This window comes from Atractosteus spatula, chromosome 2 (genome assembly GCF_055471065.1).
Source record: "Atractosteus spatula isolate fAtrSpa1 chromosome 2, fAtrSpa1.hap1, whole genome shotgun sequence".
Lineage (NCBI taxonomy): Eukaryota > Metazoa > Chordata > Actinopteri > Semionotiformes > Lepisosteidae > Atractosteus > Atractosteus spatula.
Genome location: NC_142707.1, coordinates 60675488 through 60697508, shown reverse-complemented (window position 1 = coordinate 60697508; position 22021 = coordinate 60675488). Strand labels below are relative to the sequence as shown.

Here is a 22021-nt window from a genome sequence, read left to right as displayed (position 1 = left end):
ACTTCCTGTCGGCTGAGCTTGTCGTCGTCATGGAAACAGACTGGTCACAATTCTCATGGAGACCTGTATCGCTAGCGTTTAAACGTATGATGAAACTAGGGTATAGTTCAGTTAACCAACCAGAAAGCAAATAAAAAATGTGATAATGAAATAATGCACTCAGCCCAGCGTCGTTCACATTTCAAAACTAAGTGTATTTCAAAATGTGGACCAGTCTATTGTAGATCCCTGCTTTTGCCTACACAAAATGTCCAAGTATTTCATTCCACATAATGAATTACTTAGACGTACAGTAATGATTATCCACATTGATAATCTTCTGCGAAAAAGTGTTTTCTATCATTAGTGCAAAAAAGTGACTTTTAACATTTTTATTCATGTCCTTGTGTTCTCTTCACTAGAAGTGGGTGTTTCCTAAGGTGTTCTCAAATGCCAAGGTCCTTGGTCTAATGTAATCAGGAAAGTCTGGTATACAATATTCTCCTCATACAAGAATTCTCTCAAAATCTTTATACCTTGTTTATTTCGGTTTGTTATATACTGAGTGGCATTCAAGCAGTGACCAAAATTGGGTTTACAAAATATTATTTTAAGGTTTAGTTAGTTGTTAATGTAAAGTTATATGTCCAAAACTAGCCAAAGTAATGATTCATATTGTAATGTTCTTCACCCTTGAAAATGACTGTTCCTGTAACCTCTGCCATTTCCCCTTTAAAGTGCACCTTTTCCTCTTCTTCCTCTTTAAAGCAGGCGAATGCCTTCTTCTCTTATCTCTGGCCCTTAACTAGCTCCCTGCAGTAATGCCCTGCACTCCTGTGCCTTGGATGAGATGAGAGAGGCTGGGATAGTGGAGCCATCAGACATCCCCTGGAGGTTCCTCATAGTGAAGGTTCCTACGAAGGATGGCACTTGGTGTTTCTGTGTCAAAAGCCATCAAAAGCTCTCACCCCGATGGAGAAGGACTTCTGATTCCCTTGCTTGCTCTGACAACACATCTCCTTCTGAGGAGTATAACCCCCCCAGAGTCAGATGGTCCCACAGCATCCTCAGATGAGTGATGCCAGTGCATCTCCAGGACTTCAAAGTCAAAGACTTCAACAGTCTAAACCTGTTGTGGGGGGAAGGGGGGAACAGACTGTTCCAGTATCCCCTGAGCTGCTACCCTCCAGCCTGCTTCTCCCACACACCGCCTGCACTGCCACCTGGCACACCACAATATGAATCATAAAATACCGTAGGCTTTGCTGAAGGATTTTTTTACCTTTTAATTTCACGAAGCATTAAATTAGCACCTCTCTACTTTAAATTGTAATAGAAAAATACTTTTTCTGTATTTCTTTAACATACAACTCCCTTTTTGTCATCGAATCAGGTTAATAGTTCTGGGGATATCGATAGTTACATTTGTTTAATAACAGATCGAAGAAAATAATTTCCACAATATTCGGATCTAAGGCGGTCTTCATCTATGTATCGCATTCAATGGCACGTATTTGACTCTCTGTGCGGTTTTGGCATATAAACCCTTTGAGACTCTCGGTCTCGGTTAGGAGTGTACTCTGTCTGGCAGGTCTCTGCTGCGAGGGTAAGTGGGATGTGGTGTTGGAAGAGAGGTGGTGTGGAAAGAGATATCTGTGGCGGTTGCAATACCCAGGTGAAAACAAAAATACAAACGACAATGTCCAATAAGGTAAGTGTAAATGTAACCCTGTATTGCCATTTATTTCATTTTGATGAAATCGTGTGTGTGTGTGTCTGTGTTTATCATTTAGGTTGAAAGCAAAACCTTTTATAAATTGTATTTATCCATATTATTTTATCACGTTATGGTAGGCTTAATACGATTACATTTCCTTTGAGGCAGTCGAAATAGTCTTCATATTAACAGAAGTTTTTACGGTTAACCAAAAAATCATGTGGGGTGTAGTTAATGCAGAAAAAAAATCGAACCCATTTACTGTGAGTTTTAATTAAAACTATATGGTCTAGACTCATAAATACTGCAGTTGGATAGCCACATGGTAACACTTTAAAATAACATGACCGAAACGCAGCCTGGCATTTAAAAATAAAGGCATGATATTTTTTTGTTCGAGTGCTTTGTAAAAGCATCCTTTGAAACCGTTAGCACGCTTAATGCACTTCACACTGTAGTTCTATTGCAATCACGAAACACATCTCTGAAACACTTCAGTATTGGTTTAAAATGAAATCTTGATAACAGCAAAGACATAGTGTATATATACAGTATATGCGTGACTGTGTATGCTCATAGACAACCACGTATGATTAGTTCCGTTGAAAGGGGGGGTATCGCATATTGATTTTGCTTTATTTTCCTAAACTGAACTCCAGCGTTTGTGAAGATACGGAAGGGAGACATTAGTAAATAAACCGTGTCTGCGGATTCAGAATTAATTCTGGAGTAGGTAAACGCCTAAAAAAAATATTGCATTATTTTATATTGAATTTAGCTCTGTTGGTGTAATTCACTCTGACCCGAATCGTATGTAGACCTGTTAATATTAAATTAACTATACTGATCTCGGTGGAAATTAGGAATAGTCTACTGTTAATGCTGTGTTATTTATTCGATATTCTTTATTACATTTGCGACCTTTGCGACTGCTTTACCAAGCCACAACGAAGGTATTTTTTGAAAGCGTAATAAGAGTAGTGTGCACATTTCCGTTTAATTTGGTTTTAAGAAATTTATTACGACAAGTTTGAGAATTGCCCCTTGGACCCATAAATCCTGGACACGTTGAGGTAGACGAGGAAAAAGAGAATAAATCGCTTGTAAATTCAGTGTTAATATCAAATTAATAAGTCTATCATGCTGATTAATTCCTCTGTGGGATCTCGCAATACGTAAGTCCTGTATGACTTTTTTAAAATAAAAAGCATCTTGAAAAAGATATAAGAAAATATATCTACTTTATCAACTTTAATCTACCAGTTATTTGCCGCCACCCTTATTTAAATTTAAAGTCTACTGTGTGTATTGTGTTCATACTAGGTTTCTTACTTAGACTGCTGTTTAATTAGCTGTGCAGTGTTCCTTTTACAGATGAGCACCTAAATTGGTAAAAACACAAATCATTGACAGTCTTAGTCATAATAACCTATTCAAAAAACTTGTTGCATTTTTTTTTTGCTTTTTCTGTTCAAAGAGCCATTTATCCACACTATACTGTATGTTTGGACTGCAATAAGGAATGGGGAATTTAGACCAGTATATGAAAATAAAAAACTCCTCCTTAAGGAAGGGCAATTCTTGAATTTTTAATATACATATCTGCCAGGTGTATCATCAGATGTTTTTACTCATAATACATTTATGCATACAAAAGTGAAAGATCCGATATCAGGATAAACTATTGAGTTTAAAAACAAATACAATTTAAAATAATTTAATTTACATTGACAGATGTGCAAAACTGGTCAAATAATTTTTTATATTTCCGATTTATTGAAAATGCATCTGTGCAGTGCCCTTTTCACTAAAATGTTGAAACTATAACATAAGGTAAAAAAAATGAAAGCATAGTAGTAATTAAAATAAAAGTGAACATGGAAGTATCACACAGACAATATTAAATACAAAGGAAAAAATAAGTGGGTCATATAGTCTTGACTGAATGGAATTTGTGCTTGATTGCACTTATTACAGATAACTGGCCTCAGCTTAATATTTTAGAATGGCTGCAGCTCTGGATCTCTGGAGCTGTTCCGTTGACTTATTGCTGTTAGACTGAGCAATGAGTCTGATGTGTCTGCATTCTCATGCCAGTCATTCATTCTTGCTAATTTAGTGTGGGTCAGTATCCTGCCCTGCTACAGCTTAAATACTACAAAATGTTGCAGTTCACTTTGGTGCAGCTCAGTTTCACTCAAATCTGTCCTCTAGGTAGCTATTAAGAAAAGCTGACATTGCAGTGGCCTGTCTCTGCCATCATCCCTGTGTAGCATATATGCCTTGATGTGTGATGCTCCCCACCTTCCATAAAATTCTCTACTCTTGGCCAGATTGCCATTGACACCTGTTCTTGCTGTAAGAACAGGTTTCTATAGCCCACTATCTATCACTGTAGAGTGACCAAAATGATACCTCACACCATAACAGACAGGCTGCTTTATTTTAATTTGGATGAGCAGTTTAATAATAATAATGTGAGACATATTGGGGTGAACACGTTCAGTGTTTTGTGTGTGGTAATTTGTTTGGTCTGAGTGAAGTTTTATTTAATCTCTGATCCAGGGAAAAGTGTGGTGTGGACGGCTGAGGAGAGAATGCAGGCTCGCGCTGTGTCCGTTATTCTTTTTCTTCTTCTTGCTTGGTCTGCTAGTTTTTTTTATCAATAAAGTTTGATAATCGGCCAGTGAAAGCTCTGTTTTCCATCAAATGAATGCCTAAAATCCTAGTCGAACCCAGGATTTTACAACAATAATAATAATAATAAGAAGAAGAAGAAGAAGAAGAAAAAATTCCTTACACTTAATGGGACTCCCCCACCACCAATGTGTAGCCCCACCTGGATGATGCGACAGCAGCAATAGTGCACCAGTACACTCACCACACATCAGCTATCAGTGGGGAGCAGAACAGTAATTGATGAAGGTAAAACCATGATTGGTATAGGCCAATGGGAAATATGGCTAGGACGCCGGTGTATACTCCCCTACTCACCATGGGATTTTTAATGACCACAGAGAGGCAGGACCTTGGTCTTATGTCTCATTCAAAGGACGGCGCCTTTTTACAGTATAGTCACTATACTGGAGCATAAGGACCTACACAGACCGCAGGATGTGCACCCCATACTGGCACCACTTACATCTCTTTCAGCAATAACCTTAGTTTTTTCCAGGAGGCCTCCCATCCATATACTGGCTAGGCTGACACCTGCTTAGCTTCAGTGGGATGTCAGTTGTGAGTTGCAGGGATATATACATTAGCTGCTGGCTGGTTTAAAGCTATAGTTGAGCTAAACGAAAATGTATGTGCTGGACAGTACCACAGTTCATATGTCCACTGCATTAGTGTTGCAATTAACTGTATGGACTGGATTTATCAATGGAAAGTGACAGCAATCCTGAAGGCAGGAAGGTGTGATAATGTGTTCAGTCCTTAAAAGTTGTCTGCTTCAACTGGCTTTGTTTGATGGGGTGACAATATGGTTTGTGTTTTGATGTGAGATGATGTTTGATGGTTCTCATACACAATGTATGAGCAGCAGTGTTGCATGAAACATCGCTCTGTTCACTTTAGGTGTCAGGCACCCACATGATTGATTGTGTTCTGTATTCTTTTCAAATAAACAACATTTGATATTGGGGACATCCACTGCTTTTGAATCTTCACAATGAATACCATACACATTCATTGTTCAGGAATGCTTTCTCTTTAGAGAAACTACTGTATGTACTATGACTCTCCACAGACTGAAGCTTCCTCTTACCTGTACCTGCATTTGCAACTTGCAGCGCATGTACTCTAAAGTCATTAGAATGGCATGCTTGAATCAGAGAAGGTGTATTCTTCTAATTTCAGGTCTTTATAAAGATTGTTTAGTTTTTATTTTTGCAAATCTTAACTTATTTTAAAACCCTTGTTTCATTCGGCACTAAGAGTTTTATGACATGCATTATGTTCATATTTATGAAGATAAAGCTTTACAGACTGTACAGGTTCATACAGTATACTGTTAGTAAATATCAATCAACCACATAGAGCTATTATAGAGATTCCTCTGCAGTGGTTCAAATAATATTAATAATAATGTATAGCTAAAATAAAGCCTTGTATGAATATTCAAATGTTATTTTTCATCATTGTTTTTTCTGTACAGGCGAGTCTGATGAAGCAGGTAGCACACATATCTCAAAATGCAGCAAAAACACTTCAGGGTAAGTCAACCAGAATCTATTAAAATATTTTACAGTGATAAGTACAGTGTCCACTTTGCAGAACCTGACAGGTGCCATTTTGTATAACTCTGAATGTTATACTTAATAGTACAATTTGATACTGTTTAAATTTATTTATATTTATTTATGTAACATAAAACAAAGATTTTAAATCAATTTCCAAAAAGTATTCATGATATTCACAGCTCGAATTTCAGTATGATTTATTTCTATGGTTTTTGTTTCCTATATGATGTTTAAAAAAATAAAGGCAAAATTATATTTTACCGTAATAGGGAAACGTCTTAATGCATATCTATTTTTAAAATATTTTTAGTTATCCAAGTCAACAGTCAACAAGTAATATCAAGTTATCCACTGTTTTTGATTTGTAAGATTATCTTTGTAAGATTTGTAAGATTATCAACAAAGTTTCCTTGCATTTTCTAAATCACTTTATCCAGTTCAGGGTCACGGTGGACCCGGAGCCTAACCTGGCAAGCAATGGGCAAAAGGCAGGATACACCCTGGATGGGACACCAGTCAGTCGCAGGACACACACAGACACAAACATTAACTCACACCAGGGCTGATGTTGTTGAAGTCAGTTAACCTACCAGTATGTCTTTGAACTGTGGGAGGAAACCAGTGCACCCGAGGGAAACCCTCACAAAGGCAGAACATACAAACTCCATGCCGATAGCATCCCCAAAAATTGAACCCAGGGCCCCCACGCTGCAAAGCAGCAAAGCTAATGCCGTCCTCAACAAATTTTGACCTGAGTGATAAAGATGGTATATATTCTTTATTTATACATTTCTTTTCTCTTTATTGTAGAAGCAGAAATTGATGACACACAGCTTCTTACTTTGACAAGACAGGATCTGAATGAACTACTTCCAGGACCCACTAATTTCCAAATAAGGAGAAAGATTATGGACTTCATTACTGCTTCAAAGGTAATACAGTGCTCTTTGTAACAATAAGGACGTCTGCGAGAACAGAGAAATGTCAGTTCATGCCTTTTAAAAGAGGTTACTAGTGGGAAATTACTTTTTTGTTTGAGTGATTTATTATCAAAACATTTTCTGGATGGAATACTTATTAAAGCCAGTAATACTAGTGTGTGAAGTGTATGAATAGTGTTTGGCACACAGCAGGGATAGCTTCATATACTGATCTTCAGACATAACTGAGAAAATGTTCTCCCAGGGTTATTTCAGGATTCTGTTCCACAAGTGTTTGCGTCACCTGAGTCTTGCGCAAGTAGGCGGTGATCCTTTTTTAGCCCTCGTTTGAATACATATAGAGAATCACCACGCATGATATTGCCGCCTTCCTCCCTTATTTTCCTTAGCTGTATCTGAAGTGAGAAAGGAGGGACAGGACAGCAGAACTCCAGGCTCACCGGGGTTTGTTGTCTTTTAATGGTTAACAGGACAGTGGTCATGGAGGGAGGTAGAGGGCAAGAGGGAGAGAACATAGCAACAGCTCGCAGTTGTTAATCACTTGCTTTTCCTGATGCATATCCATGATTTAGATTCTGATATTCGGAAAAAGGTGTGTTATCTAGCTATTTGATATCCACAACAGTTTAAAAAAACTAGCTATTAAACCAATTCAAATTCATTTTTTATTGACCAGCAAGATCTCCAGATACTACAGGATGTGTTTAGTAGCAGGCAGTGTTGTTTGTTCCCAGTATTTCTGAAGGCACTCTTACTAGAGTATGCCAAATTGTTAAGAGAAAGAAGGCAGGACAAACTGTACTGTATTAACTCGAGCACAGAAACTATTAAATGGATAAAATGACTTGATCAAAGGTAATGTGTGGGAGGGATAGGGAGAGAAATCAATGTGGGAACTTCTACACTTTACAATATCGAAGCACTGAAGGCTAATTTGTTTGGAATTTGCTACGGTTTGAGAAACCAGCAAGCAAGTGATAAACTTCATACACTCCATAACACAAAATCGGAGGAACTGGAACTGGATACAGTGTTGTTTGAGTGGTTTTCACAGACAGTTTTGGAAGAAGCTGCATTTTGGAACCTTTAGTGATTGAGAAAGCCAGAGAGTGTTATAAAGAAATGAGTAATGGAACCCTGTGCTTTTTTGGATGAGTACAGACTGGATGTTCCAGGAGAGAAAAAATCAACTGATCGCGAGACTACCGAAGAATTGTCAACATTTTCCACAAATTGGTGGACGAGCAGGGTCTAATTTTAAAGAAAATTTCTAATGCTGGTAAAAAAAAGAATCAAGTAAGTGTTCTTGCTTGTGCTAGTCTGTGGCATACAGAATTAGGCCTTAATTAGCTGAAAAATACATTCTAGTGCACTCAAGGGTGTTGTTCATTTACCTATGCATTAAATGACAAAATCAAATGACCAGATGCATAAAGAAATTCCTTTGTACTTTCAGTGGAAAATGAACTTCAGAAATAAGGGAAGCTTGAGAATACCAAGGTTATTCTGTTTCTCAATAATTGCCAAGTTCACCCTCCAGATAAGGAACTAGTATCAGGCAATATTTTCAGTGTTTTTACCAGTGAATGTAACCTTCCTAATCCAGCCATTGCACCAAGGAGTAACCTTGATGAACATGAAGGGTATCTACAGGAAAGAGTTTATGAGGCGACATGTAAGTAATGAAGACACTATCTGACGTTCTCAAGAGAATTATACAGTAAAGGATGTCCTTGTGAACACTGCATTTGTATGGAATCATGTAAAAAATAAAAGACCAAGGAGGGCTTGATAAAATGTTGTGGGCAAATCTTATGTTTGAAGAAAAACTTTCCAATAAAAGGAATTTGTTGGGTTTAATGTGTGACACAAGAAAAGAGCAATAACAAAAGTAAAAGAACTGCAAAAAGGGGTGCCTACCACATACGACTGCCAAACCTTACTGATAATGACACTGTAGAGTGGGGTAATGTTCATGCAGAATCTTTGGCTACCAGTTTGTTACTGAAATACCAGAAACCTGGAAAAATAGAATACAGTGATTCAGAAGATGGAATTACAACAGAAAAAGAAGATGTGTCGTGAACTCAGGCTAGTAATGCCTTAGACACTTTTATTAAGTCAGCTGGGAGACAGGTTTTCTTCGAGCACCACTACGTTTTCCAGATGTACACCATGCAGAATTTGCTATTGCGCAGACAACTGGAGTTTTTCATGCCAGCAGACATTCACAAGTTTTTCCAAAAAGCTTCTGCCATTTGAGCTTGTGCCAGTGAACCAACACCCTCCTCGCCTACAGCTGCTTCGTTAGATGTGCTGGACATCAGCGATCCAGGAATGCTTCCAGATACTGAAGTTGTGGACTCATCGGGGGTGGAGGGGCAGCAGGGCTCTGTAAGCTTCAGTGCTTTGTGTCAAGATTTTAGAAAATAAAATTGAAAATAAAAAAAACTACAGAAGTGCCTAAGCTGTGTTAAAGTAGTGTATTGCATAAATAGGTAAGCATCTTAATGCCCTAACCCTATTTAGTGTACTGTGAAACATTATTATAGTGTGCATTTAAATATAAACGACTGTACTGCAAAACTGCAATATTGTTCCCCAATATGAAACAAGTCCGCTTTCCTGAATATGTGCTTTGCATGGTGAATATCACTAAATAATATTGTTTTACAGTCTAGGCTTAGATTATTCAATGTAATTTTGTCTTTGTGTGTGAGTTTATGATCCATATGAATAGTGCTCCAGTAACCATCTATTTCCATTACCCAGCCATTGAAAATCCCCCTCTTAGCTGGATAACAACACTTTCACTGTAGTTAGGAGACTAATTACATATGCAGATGATTACAAAAATAAGGGGAGTGACAAACATAGATATACGGTAACAACAAGTTAATTAGAAAGAGATGGGCAGACACATGGCAAGTGAAATTTAACATTGATACATCCAAATCATTAACATTGATAGGTCCAAGTAGTAGGAGTAACATACACTTACACATTGCTTAGAATAACGTGTTCAGTTTTCATCTTCACATCACAATTTGGATAGTCTTAGAAAGAGTTCAAAGAAGATCAACAGGAATGTGTCTTGGTCTCAGGGGACTGTCATAAATGGTAAAGGGAGAGATTTGTTCAGTCTAGAACCAAGGCTATTGAGAGAAGAGCTGACTCAAGCATGTAAGATGTTAATGAGTATAGATGGGGTCATCTCAGGGGACTGTTTCACACTCAGTAGTGAAACAAGGACACATTTGGAAACTAAAAGGTAATTCATGTGTTCAGGACAAAGAATAGGAAACAATTCTTTAAACAGAGAGAGTTTTTAGTTGTAACAGGCTTCCCAGTCAAGTGTTTGAGGCCCCACTCCTGGGCTTTTTGAGCAAAGTCTGGATGAACATTTAGTTTAATTTAGCTACTGAACTAACAAACAAGCCAAAATAGCTGAAAGGCCTGCTAGTTTGCATCCTTTCATATTATCTTAGATTTGTAGCCGGCACTTAAAACGTTACCTCTGATGGGTGTATTTCAAACTAATTTTTTGTAATCTTCAAAATATGAAATTAAAACAAATCAAAACATTCACCCATGTGAAATATAAGCCCAGTATGTCATGGTGGTTTTTAATTTAGGAGGTTGCTTCTTTCTAACCAGCAATGGGTAAGTTTTAAATTGCAAGTTATGGTTGGGGCTGATGTTTTGATATCGGAGTACATGGTTCGAAATGAGGAATAGCTATATGTGTTGCCTTGTTAATGTTGTTTTTTTCCGTAAATTACTTTAAAAAGTTTTTTTCCCCATATAGACAGTATTCAAACCTAGGGGTAGCCAGCTCTGGTTCTGGGGAGTCACTTAATGTAGCTCAACATGTTATTCAGGTTATACTATAACCATTGGGTTACTAATATCAGTAACTATATTCAGTAAGTTTGTATGATCAAAGTAGGAAGTAACTAACTCAGTTAAGGACTGGCCAGCTTTGGTAATTTATGGTCCTGGGGTGTAAGGTGTTTCAGTTTCAAATGACTGCATTACCATCTTAACTGATCAAAGTGCAGTTGTTCCATCTTCACAAACGACTAAAGTAGCACAGCCCACAAAAGAGTGTGCCTCTCCAGGACCACTGTTGGAAACCTCCTTTCTAATATGTTAATAAATACTTACATAAATTGTCTTTTTTTTTAGCAAAAGTCAAACCGCACCAGAGTGGAGTCACTTATTAAGTCCCTTTTAGATCTGGTTCCAAAAGGTAGGTCAGAAACTCTTTGAAGTCCAATAAAAGAAACAGTAATGGCCGGAATAAACTAAATCTTCAACCCTCCTGCCAACAGTACATGCCAGAAGCGTCACTTAGTGGCAGATTTCTGTTACAGGGTTTGTCATGTATTCAGTGGAAAGCTTCTAACAAGCTCTGTTTTTTCCACTTGTCAGTGGGTGGGCAGATCAGAATCACACAGAGCTAAAACAGATTCCAGCTGTACAATTGTGAACTTACAATGTCCAGAAAAAAAGGTGTAACAGAAAAAAAACATATTTAGATGTCAAATAATTGAGTCATGTAGGCCTGGGTAATGCATGTTTTATTTAGTAACACTTTCGTGTTGTGCATTACTGCATGAATTTAGCTAACTTTGTTATTTATTTCCAATTTAGTGTTTTTAGTGTTTTGGGAGCATATCAGTTCTCTATGTACTTAAATGTATTGTGAGTTACTAGTAAATTATAAAGGAAAATAAAGTGTAGCAAATTAGGAGACTTATTAAAGGAAATAATGAAATTAGAAAGAACTTGACATTACATAGTTAGCTTCAGTAATTATCATTTTTCATTTTGTCCTTTAAACTTTCATTGTCTTAAAACAGACTCACTTGTTTCTGGAGATGTTCTGCACAACTATCTTCTCGTCCTCAAAGACATGGAAGTGCAACTGAGAAGTGTTTTAGACTTTTTACAGCAGCACATTCATCAGTTGGACCGACTAGGCCAATGTGATCCAATGCAACTGGACGAGAAAAAACACAAAGATGAAAAGCCAAATAAAGGCCAGCTAAATGCATGCCACGATTGCAATCAGTCTCAGGTGGACCCCTGGACTCCTCCTCCCAATTCAGGCAAGTTTCTCAGCATAGCTTTCTTTGCATGCCAGTATTTTGCTGTATTGCAATATATTTAATGCTACCTATAGTATATTCAGAAATCAGAATGCACTTTTTGAGTTGTGTATTTATCCAGTACACATTTATTCCAATCCATATATTTGAAATATCCTATAGCGCAAATACCACAGAAATAAAACATTTCAAATGTATTATAAAATACAAATTCAACACCTTATGGGCTAGATTATAGATGCTGTTAGTGGAATATTGTTAACAGTACGTAGATGGATTAGGTTTACAGTTCACATTGTAGTAAGATGAGGGTTTTTAAGCTATTGGACCAATTAGAAATTGGAACTTTAAATTGCTTAAAATCCATTGAAACTAGAGCTGGGCACAATCAGTCAAGCACTGAAAGAATTAAAATCAACAAATACAAAGTACTGTCAGTGATTCAGCTGAAAAAGTATAGTCACTAGGAATAACAACACCCGAGAATTAAACATATCGAAAGGTATATTGAGTGTTTCAGTCACACTAAACTTGTCTTAACTCGCTTGGCTGAGGGCTAACCTCCTGGCTAGAGGACAAGGAGGCTGGGACCCCCTTGCAGAGAGAGGAGTGACCAAGGGGCAGCTGCACAGGTGGAGATAGGGAGGAGGAGTGTTTTTATGAGAGGAAATGATGCCAGGAAGGATTACAATTTACTGTCTGTCAGCTGTGATTGATTGAAAATGACTCTTGTCGTGCCTCCTGAATGTTTGCTATGAATTCCATTAATCTGAAATATTTCCTGAAAAGGCAATCTTCAGCTTTAAAGGTGCACTTTCCAAAACATAGGCATGGTTATAGATGGACTGTGTTATGGTCAGGAGTATTCAAAAAGCCTCTGCTTTCTATAACTCTGTTTGCTAAAGTTTGTAGTCTTACTTGGAAGCAGGGCAGAGGTAGCTACATATCTCAGCAAGCAATGAGAAGAAATGCTGTATTATTTCATGGGCGATGAGGCACGACTGTTGCTAATTTAGTTGTGTTTTGGAGGAGAAAGCATGGCAAACATAACTCTAGGGCAGGTATTTGAAGCACTGTTCTACAGTATGTGCTGGAGCCTTGGTGAAAGATTAGAAAACTATTTCCAGCTGAAGAGCAAGGTTGGGAGATGCAGAAGGAAAGATTATTTAAAAATACCACAACAAATACGTTTCCTACGATTGATTAAAATGTGAAAAAGTAGAAACATTGATCTTTAACAGAAGAAGCTTGTTGTCAAGTTCTTGGCGTTGGTTTGCAGTGCCTTGGATCTGCATAACTCCTGTGTACCAAAGAAGAACCGATATTATTTCTCTTCATGTAAGTAATTTGTCATGGATTCAGAAGATTTCTCTTTGGAATGAGAGTAGGTCTCTTCACTTTCCAAAATTAGATTAGATTAAATCAGTGATGAAATTTAAAATCCATTACAATGCATTTGCCAAGATTACATTATAAGAGAAAATCCATCATTAAAAAATACTTCTATTTTTTTCTGATTTAATGACACCACAGTAAACTACATCGCTAACTGCAAACATGGTACATGTGTATACAAAAACACATAATCATGTATTCTCATTAGTTAGATGGAGTTATGTGTACTATTGTTAACTTGCATAACGTTTTGTTCTTGTCACTGTTTTGAAAGTGAAAATAAGGATGTTTTCCACACTGTATAATATAAATACATATTTAAATATAATATGTGTTGCAGATCAGAAATAACTATAATATTCTCTTTTTTTAGTCTTTATTCCAACAAGTTATCCTGTCACAACTGGCTTGATATGATTCCTAGTTCTTATTTTAAGAATATAAAGTTAATTAGTGGAATGGAGGGCATTTGGCCTGTGTGGCATTTTTGGTTGCTAGTACTGTAGCTAATTGGATTTTGATTTAATTTGGCAATTTCCATGTTATGAGTACAGTAGCACTCTAATAGAAAAGAGCTGTCAACACCAAGCTGTAACACTTTTCTTTGTATTTTTGTAAATTCTCTTTGTATTTTTGGAAATGGTTAAAAACAACGCACAGAAGAAAATCAACAGAGCACAATATGAAAGTGAAGATTACTCAGGCATGGGTATTATTCCACAGAACTGCACCTGCATTTTCACTTTAAACCAGATACAGGATATAAAAGAATGATCTTGAATGTGTTGAGTATATTCACAGGTTCAGGATTGGGTTCCAAACACAGTAAGGAACCACTGAACTTGTTTTTTAATAAAAGTCTTAGAACCTCGGGTTGGAATTAATCAGTAACTAATGATCCTTATTTTTTTTCTGATTTTGTAAGTGTGCATATGTTTTCTAGTTTCAGATCTTGTGGTTGAAACTCTTCGTACTCACTACATACTGGGTGCAGAGAAGGCTTTTGTTAGCAAGCTCAGCCAGCATCTCACCAACTTTGCAATAAGAGTGCTGACAAAAGGCTATGAAAATACCTCTGGTAATGCGGTGCTTGTCTTCTGCCCTGTACACTCTCGAGTTGGGGCCGATATTGAAGAAGCAACCAAGAAGATTCCCAGTAAGTAGTTCCCATGTACTTAGGAAAAATATAAATCTGGAAAAAAAATTGAAAGTATAATTTTACAGTATTTTATTCATAAAATATATTAAAACACTTTTACAATCTATTATAACGTATTTCCAGTATAATGTATTTGGTAATGTACTACAATATATTTTATTAATGTGTAAATTATTGCAATTTTTTATTTTCCACTTCCCTGGTTAAGTTTTCGGTTCCTCAATTTTATATAACTCAGACCTTAAGTAGCATAACTTTACATATAGCTCGGAAGCAACCCTTTCTCAGCTGTTGCTCAGAGTATGAATACATAGAGAGAATTAACGTTCACTTTATTTTAATCAGGAGATCATCTTGACAGGCAGCACTGTTTATTTACAAGGAAATGTTGACAGTCACCTGGACCTTACCTTCAGATGCTAGACATTTGGTTCATGATACATAGTAAATTAACCTTGAAAATCTTTAATTTGTTCAGGTAATTTGTGAAAAGGCAAAGAGCACAATACCAATTCTACAAATCTGTTCAATACGAGAAATTTTGTTTGCATGTGACATTTGCAAAATTGCACTTCAAAACTTCACATTGTTGACACATTGGCAAGCAGACTCTGATCTAAAGAACACCTGGGATGGCACATGAATTCACTGCTTGTACTCTAAAATGTTTCTTCTTTCCAACAGCAAATAAAAATGCCGTCCTGGTGGTGATGCACCATACTCACGATCCAAACCGGGTTTTGTCTGAGAGCAGCAGGCTGGTGAACAGGACTAATATAGTGGAGACTGTGGACTGCCTGTTCCATGAGACTGTGGGATTACTGGAGTGTGAAGTGAATACCCAAGCCATAGTGAAAGTCAGTTCTGCATTGCAAAAATACCTGTGAAACATGAAAAGTCATTTTAAACCATAGGGAAGAGCACCTCTGATGGTAAGATACCAACCACTAAATACATGTGTAAAAAGTTCAGAAAATGCTCACATTTACACTTTCCCCTGATGAAACGGGGTTCCAAAATGAATGCAATGCTTATCAAGACTTAACATTTTCCAGTTCCCTGTTTAAGGGGAGCCACTGTATAATCCTGCATGTTTTTTAGGCATTGTAGTTGTGTAGCATCCTCTTATCACTTGCACAAGACCTGGAAAAAAAAAGTGAAGTACAATCAAATACAGCCAGTGAAGGGGCAGCTTAATCAGTCAGCAGCTGGCTTATGCAGCAATACTGTTCTTGACCAGAGCGACTGCCATGGAAAGAGAAGGCCTGCATAGCGCAGCTCAGTGGTTCTCTTTTACCAAGAACACGAAAGATAGTGTTTACTACAACATAACCAGTCACAAGCAAACATGAGCTCTTGGTCAGTGATTAAACACATTTCAGGCTATGTGAATTCTGTTACTAAACAAAACAAAAAGTCAATAAAAAGGGCAAAACAGTCAAGCCATAAAACAACTACATCATGAACCGAATCACAGCCAAATGTGAAATAAAGAAGCACTGAAATAATAGGGATCCACATCTTGAATGGAAAGATAACTAAAACTCGATCCATTTTTTATCTTATAACCCTTAACAAAGATTTTCAAAATGAACGCAATGCTTACCTGACATTTTCCAGGTCTCTGTTCACTGAGCATTTTTGTACTTACTGCAGTTTGATTGCAGTACATATTTTTCAGCTACAAAGGGGGAAACGTGGAAAAAAGGAAGTATATACCATACTGTACTAAGTGAATAAGAAAAGCCAGAGGGTAAGCAAACCAAGAAATGTTTCGAGACTCAAACACAGTGTTATGTGTGTGTTGCCTGACATTTTACAACCATTTACATTGTACGAGTACTTTAAAAAGGCAGCTGTTCATTCACAGTCTTCTTTTTCTCCAACTAAGTCCATTCCATATAAAAATAATATTAACAATATTAACACATAAGACAATTGGCACTTCTCTAGAAGGATTAACTAAAATGCATATACCAGACATTCATGTAATATTTTTTTGTATACTATAATCAGAAATTGCACATTATGTAACATTTTTCATTTCTGTGCCAAGCTCAGTTTCCATATAAATCCCTTTCTGAAAATGAACTGAAAATTAGTCATTACGTATTTGTATCTAAACGGGCGTTCCTCACCAAGTGATTGGACATCCGTAGAGCTGTTCACAGGCTTTTGCCCTTTTATATGCACATACTTCACAACTAACCCATCTATGGTTAAAGAAAGCTATACAAACTGTGCCAAATAATATGTATTTACAGTACTACTTACTTGAAGACATAAGACTCAAGAACTCAACATTAAAATTTTATTTTAATGAGCTCTTATACGAAAGCTCGCACTTTGCAGTACAAATTTTATCACCAGGGGCAGCAGTACTTAATCTGTAATCACTGCATTTCAAATTAATGTTACCCACCCTATTCCATTCCATTCTCTAAACAAATCTCCCACTCTTCAATACAAAAAAAAACAGTTCTGCAATCACTTTACAATCAATTGTTGCTAAAATGAAAAACACAGCAATCTCAATATTTTACATTCCAGCAGAATTTCTCTGTGAAGAATCACCTACAGCACAACACCTGAGCAGGGTGCTCACTGCATTTAAACAGGAGACAGGAACAGAAACACATTGTTCAAAAAGTGATGGAACAGGGAGGAATGAACAGAAACAATCTATAGTATATATCAGATGGTTTTTAAATCAGATAGGGATTTTTTTTTTAAATGGTGCTTTTTTTAATAGCAGTGTTGACCATTCTGCACAGTGTTACTGCATAAACACCTACCCATCCTTTGCCAGAAAATGGCTTGTCCTGGTGAGAGCTGAGGCAGCCCAGAGCCCCTCCCAGAAGCACGGGGCTGCTGTCCATCTCAGGGCCACTAGGAAAGGGATGGTTTCGGGAGGAGGGAGCAAACCAGAGCACCTGGAGAGATTTCACACAATCCCAGGGAGAGCAAGCACATTCCACACAAGAAGGAGCCCAAGCCAGAACTGAACCCAGGACCTAACAGCTGTGAGGCAATATCAACATGCCATTAAGCTGTCCTACTGCATAAAGAATCCCCAAAACTGCAACTTCAGTAATAGTTTTATAATTTTTAAGCAGGGGATATAGCAAAATAATTTCAATTCTCTTTGAAAAACTAGGGCGGTCTACTGCTTGCCACTGTTCCTGAGTAGTGGTGCTTTTGTTTTCCTTGATACATTGAAACTGGGGGCAACGAAGTTTGCTGAATTCCACATTTCAATGTCTTAGAAAACTGGTTTGTGGTTACAAACCATCTCATTCCTCTTCATACCCCAGGAGATATGTTATAATCCTTAGTTTCACAGGAATTGCACAATTACTTTTTTAAAGATAAAAAACACAAGTGCCTAATCAATCACTTGACATTGTGTTAATCAATGTTTACACAGAATGCCATTTGGAGGTTTTTTATTTTCTTTGTGGGACCCATGTCTGCAGTGTGTAATAGTGATAACTGAAAAGGTGTACTGTACTGGTAGCGATGCAGAAAGCAGTAACTGCAGCTACACAAACACAATTTTACATTATGGTGCTACCATCGACTTTTACAGCTGTCTAGGCAAGCAGTAGCATTTAATTGAAACATCACAAAGCACATTTTATTTTTTTATTTTTGCCAAAAAACGTTAGGGAGGCCTCACGTCTTATACCCGTCGGAAGTGACATCAGATAACATGATTGAAAGTACTGTTTAACAATTAAGCTGCTTAAATTGCTTGTTTTGTGGCTCCATACATGTCCCTTCATCAAAATCCTAACATTAGTTTATAGGAATGACATACTGTACTTGTCCCTCACACCCAACTAAAAACAAAGCTTTGCAAGAAACAATCAAGTTTGATTATCTGTACTTAAATTATGTATGTAAAAAGGAAACCGTATGTATTGCCATTAAGATTGCTTCATTATTGCTTGTACATAGTAATGATAACTGTGTAAAAAGATAACCCCTTAAAAGCAGCTCTCACTTATATTACTAGCAAATAGAGGCAAAATGATCAAAGTCTTTCAGATGCCTTAGACTGCCTTGTGTATATCTGTGACAGCACACTAATCCTCTAACTAGCTGCATTTAAATCCCAAACATTTGAACCAGAAAAATGTGGTGCTTCACTGTAGAGATGCTTAATTGGCCTCTCTACCAGTCTTTGTCATTGCACAGAGCCAGATGAGCCTTCAGATGTGCCTGTAAAAAATCAGGGAGCCATTACCTCCTGAAGAACAAATGCTTGTACATATACTAGCAGAGCTAAGCATTGCATAATTTAATTGATAGAATGAAAGTGTACTGGGCCTCTAGTGCAATAAAAAGATTTCTAATATGCTGGTGACTATGCATTGCAAATGTGGCAGTTAATGGGGTTAACTTTGGATGTAAAATAAAATGGAGCATATTTGTTGACATTTGTAAGCATTTTAAAGTTGTGCAAGTGCATGTAAAGCTTTTGAATGTGTACATTGATTACTTTAAGTGTTCAGAAAAATGTTAATTGTAATTGGTGTGCTGACTGTGTCTATGTTCCCTGGATAAGCTTGTGCTAACCTTTTGCTATTTTGCACTTTAATCGCCAAATCGCAGAGTGCATTTTGATTAGTATTTTTTACTAGGGAATTATTTTGAGACTTGTTCCTTAGAAAGCAACATTAACTAAGCATCTACAAGCTAATCAGCCATGTTGCACTTTATTTAAGAAACAGCTGAAATCCTTAGATCAATTATCTAGTGACGTCCATACGGGTCCCTCTCATTTGTAGCTATTCTCATATACATACTAATTTTAAAGTGGTATAAGAACACCAAATTACATAGTGTGAATCTAGAAATAAAGCATTCCCACTGAGAGTAGTTCAGTTTTTGCTACTAAAAGGGATAACATAAGTGTTTTGGTGCTACACAGATCTACTCCTCAAAAGTAAAAAAAATCCAGATTAACAGATTTAGTAAAGTAACAGGTTTACTAGGACACTAGAAGTACATTTAATTAGCAGTAGGCAAACCACAGACCACAGTGTTTCTGAAGAAAGACTTAACTTGCGTCATAATTGAAAAAGTTGATTTACAATTTTATTTTAATACTTTACTTCTAGCAAATGGAGTTTTATATCTAACTTTTTAAATTAAACTCAAACTTCTGTTAATTATAACAGCAGCCATCTCAGGATTGAATCTTTCTAATCTCTGCAATCCATTTTCTCATTTTACAAAAGGCAGATCTGTCTTGTCCATACAGTACAGTAAATTCTACAGTCATTTCATGTTCATCATTGTCCAGTTCCTAAGAAAACAGCCCTTTAGTATCAAATATCTTTCAAAGAAAAAAGAAACAGTACAGTTTACAAATTTTATTTCTCGGTACAATAGTATTTTAACAACTAACAAATACACAACCCTGCACCAATCGCTTTTGATGACATGACAGTGAGGAAAAGCGACAGGAGGTTAACACAACAGGCTTTTAAAACCCAGTGAAAGTATCTAAACAAATTCCTATTTCAAGCAGGTATTAAAATTAAAAAAGAAAGGCAGTCTCTAGAAATAAAAAAAAGATCAAATTCACCTTCCGATTTCCAAGACACCCCCCTAGGAAAAATAAACATTCAGGAATCTGGGACTTCCTTCAGTGAGCCTCGGACAATTCTCCAGATGCAAATGTAAAGTATTCAAATGGACGATGACATTAAAACAGGTTCTGTTCCACTTTTTTTTCCTGCCTAAAGGAATTATCTTGTTTGTTAACCCAGAACTGATGTTGTGCGTGTAGTACAAGAATGTCTTGTTAAAATACGAATCAAATGCCTCATGTACATGCCTGTAAATACAGTATCATGGCTCTATGTCTTTTTTCTCTATGTCTTTTCTGATGATGACAGATAATGTTTACACAGGCCAGCATTTATTCAGACACCTAAATACTGTACTTTAGGATGTACTAGAAAAAAATTCAGTAGTAAATCAATCGTTTACCTTAATACGAACCATTTAAAATGTTTTGGCTTTCAGCAGTTAAATGTGTTTCAATGCTTCTACAAAAGATGATAACCAGTTACCACGCTCAAGTTCATGTTACAGAGTGGCTTCACCTCACCTCACAATACATTTTCTGGCACATTCCTATAACCTCAATTACTGCTCTCCTGCCATCTCAAAAACACATTTTAATCCTCCTACCAAACCTTTCTTGCAAAACAGATGTGTAGATATGGGTACATTCTTTTATGAAACGGAATCGAGTATCAAAGTGATAAATGGAGCTGAATGCAAAGTGTACTTTTTAAAATGAATGCAGCAGGAATTTCGGAAAAAAACCTGGGGAAAAAGTGCCCTTTGTACATTCAACTGACAAGAAAAGCAGCATGGCAGGGCGCAAGAAAATTCCAGATGTGCCCACAGTTCCGTTTCCTGCGATATTTCATTCTCTTTTCGAAACGTTTGGCTTCACAGTCATTGGCTTGGTCCTTTTTTCCGTTCACTCCAGTACTTCTTGTAGGCTTCCTCGAACATGTGCTTGCAGCTGATTCTCGCCTTGAGCCGGGAGCAGATGAGGAAGGAGCCGCCCATTTTGCGGTGCAGAGAATAGGTCTCCTCGGGGGGAGGGGTCAGCCGCTGCTTCAGCATCACGGGGATGAGGTTGTGGATGCGCCGGGTGGTGCTCTGGGAGCCAAAGTCAAAGGGCTTGTCCTCGGAAAAGGCTTCTCCCAGGATCATCACTGCATCCACGTGGGCATTCTCCATAGCCTGGTTCAACAAGGAATCAGAGGCCATTTGCCACGTTCGTTTTTGCACATTTGTGTTAAGAAATCTGGTCACATTCAGGGGTCTATTGAAGCACTTTAAAAATCTTAAACTCAACATCTCAAACCCCTAGGTTGCGTTTTATTTGGTTTTACAAAAGTGATGCAGATTAAGCAAGCGGAAAAATACAAATCCAGCCCTGACATACAGTATTATGATGCAAGATGAACACGGAATGTTGGCTACAACTCAGACAGGCAATCCAGCTCGCCTAAACTTAGAAGTGGCTAGTGTAAACGAGGCACGTGATACCCAACTTAACAGCAAGTGATCTGGATGGAAACAACAACTACAAACTACTGGATGGAAAAGCATGCAAGATGGAAAGGGAGTTAATTGTGTTTACGTACAATGTACCGATGTTGACAAAGGACAAAAAGATGGGATAAAAGAAAATTTTTTCAAAAGTTTAAGTGCACTGTTGGTTTTGAAAATGTGTAACTGTTTAATCTTTTTAAAACCTAGATTTTCAAACGGATAAAATATTAAGCCTCATCTTCTCCAACGTGGTGTTCTAACCCAATCTGATTTGTTGCTCGGCAGTTTTGCTGTACAGCAACTAACTGCTACCTTACAAACATCAAAATATGACAGATTTACAACAGGCTTGCTTTGATGTTACACGGCAAGATAGAGATGTAACA

At 37.3% G+C, this 22021-nt stretch overlaps 2 protein-coding genes across 2 annotated transcripts in view; one reads left to right on the top strand and one right to left on the bottom strand.

The window, feature by feature from the left end:
- The first annotated feature begins 1550 nt into the window (after positions 1–1550).
- On the top strand, positions 1551–20282 carry LOC148839988 (uncharacterized). Its single transcript, XM_088928873.1, has 7 exons — positions 1551–1690; positions 5853–5910; positions 6748–6869; positions 11067–11130; positions 11744–11992; positions 14331–14543; positions 15231–20282. The coding sequence occupies exons 1-7, from the start codon at positions 1595–1597 to the stop codon at positions 15431–15433; spliced, it is 1005 nt and encodes a 334-aa protein (XP_088784999.1). The 5' UTR covers positions 1551–1594; the 3' UTR covers positions 15434–20282.
- The window catches only part of coq8aa (coenzyme Q8A, genome duplicate a), a 47585-nt gene continuing 45476 nt past the window's right edge, over positions 19913–22021 (bottom strand). The window contains exon 15 of the mRNA XM_088928860.1: positions 19913–21320. Within this exon, the coding sequence (XP_088784986.1) occupies positions 21027–21320 (294 nt within the window). The 3' untranslated portion in view covers positions 19913–21026. The remainder of the gene's footprint in view (positions 21321–22021) is intronic.

Excerpts from the sequence above, each read along its gene's own strand:
- LOC148839988 (XM_088928873.1), top strand. The coding sequence starts at position 1,595 with ATGTGGTGTTGGAAGAGAGGTGGTGTGGAAAGAGATATCTGTGGCGGT. Across the intron at positions 1,691-5,852 it reads AAACGACAATGTCCAATAAG|GCGAGTCTGATGAAGCAGGT; the intron begins GTAAGTGTAAAT and ends TTTTCTGTACAG. Across the intron at positions 11,131-11,743 it reads TTTAGATCTGGTTCCAAAAG|ACTCACTTGTTTCTGGAGAT; the intron begins GTAGGTCAGAAA and ends GTCTTAAAACAG.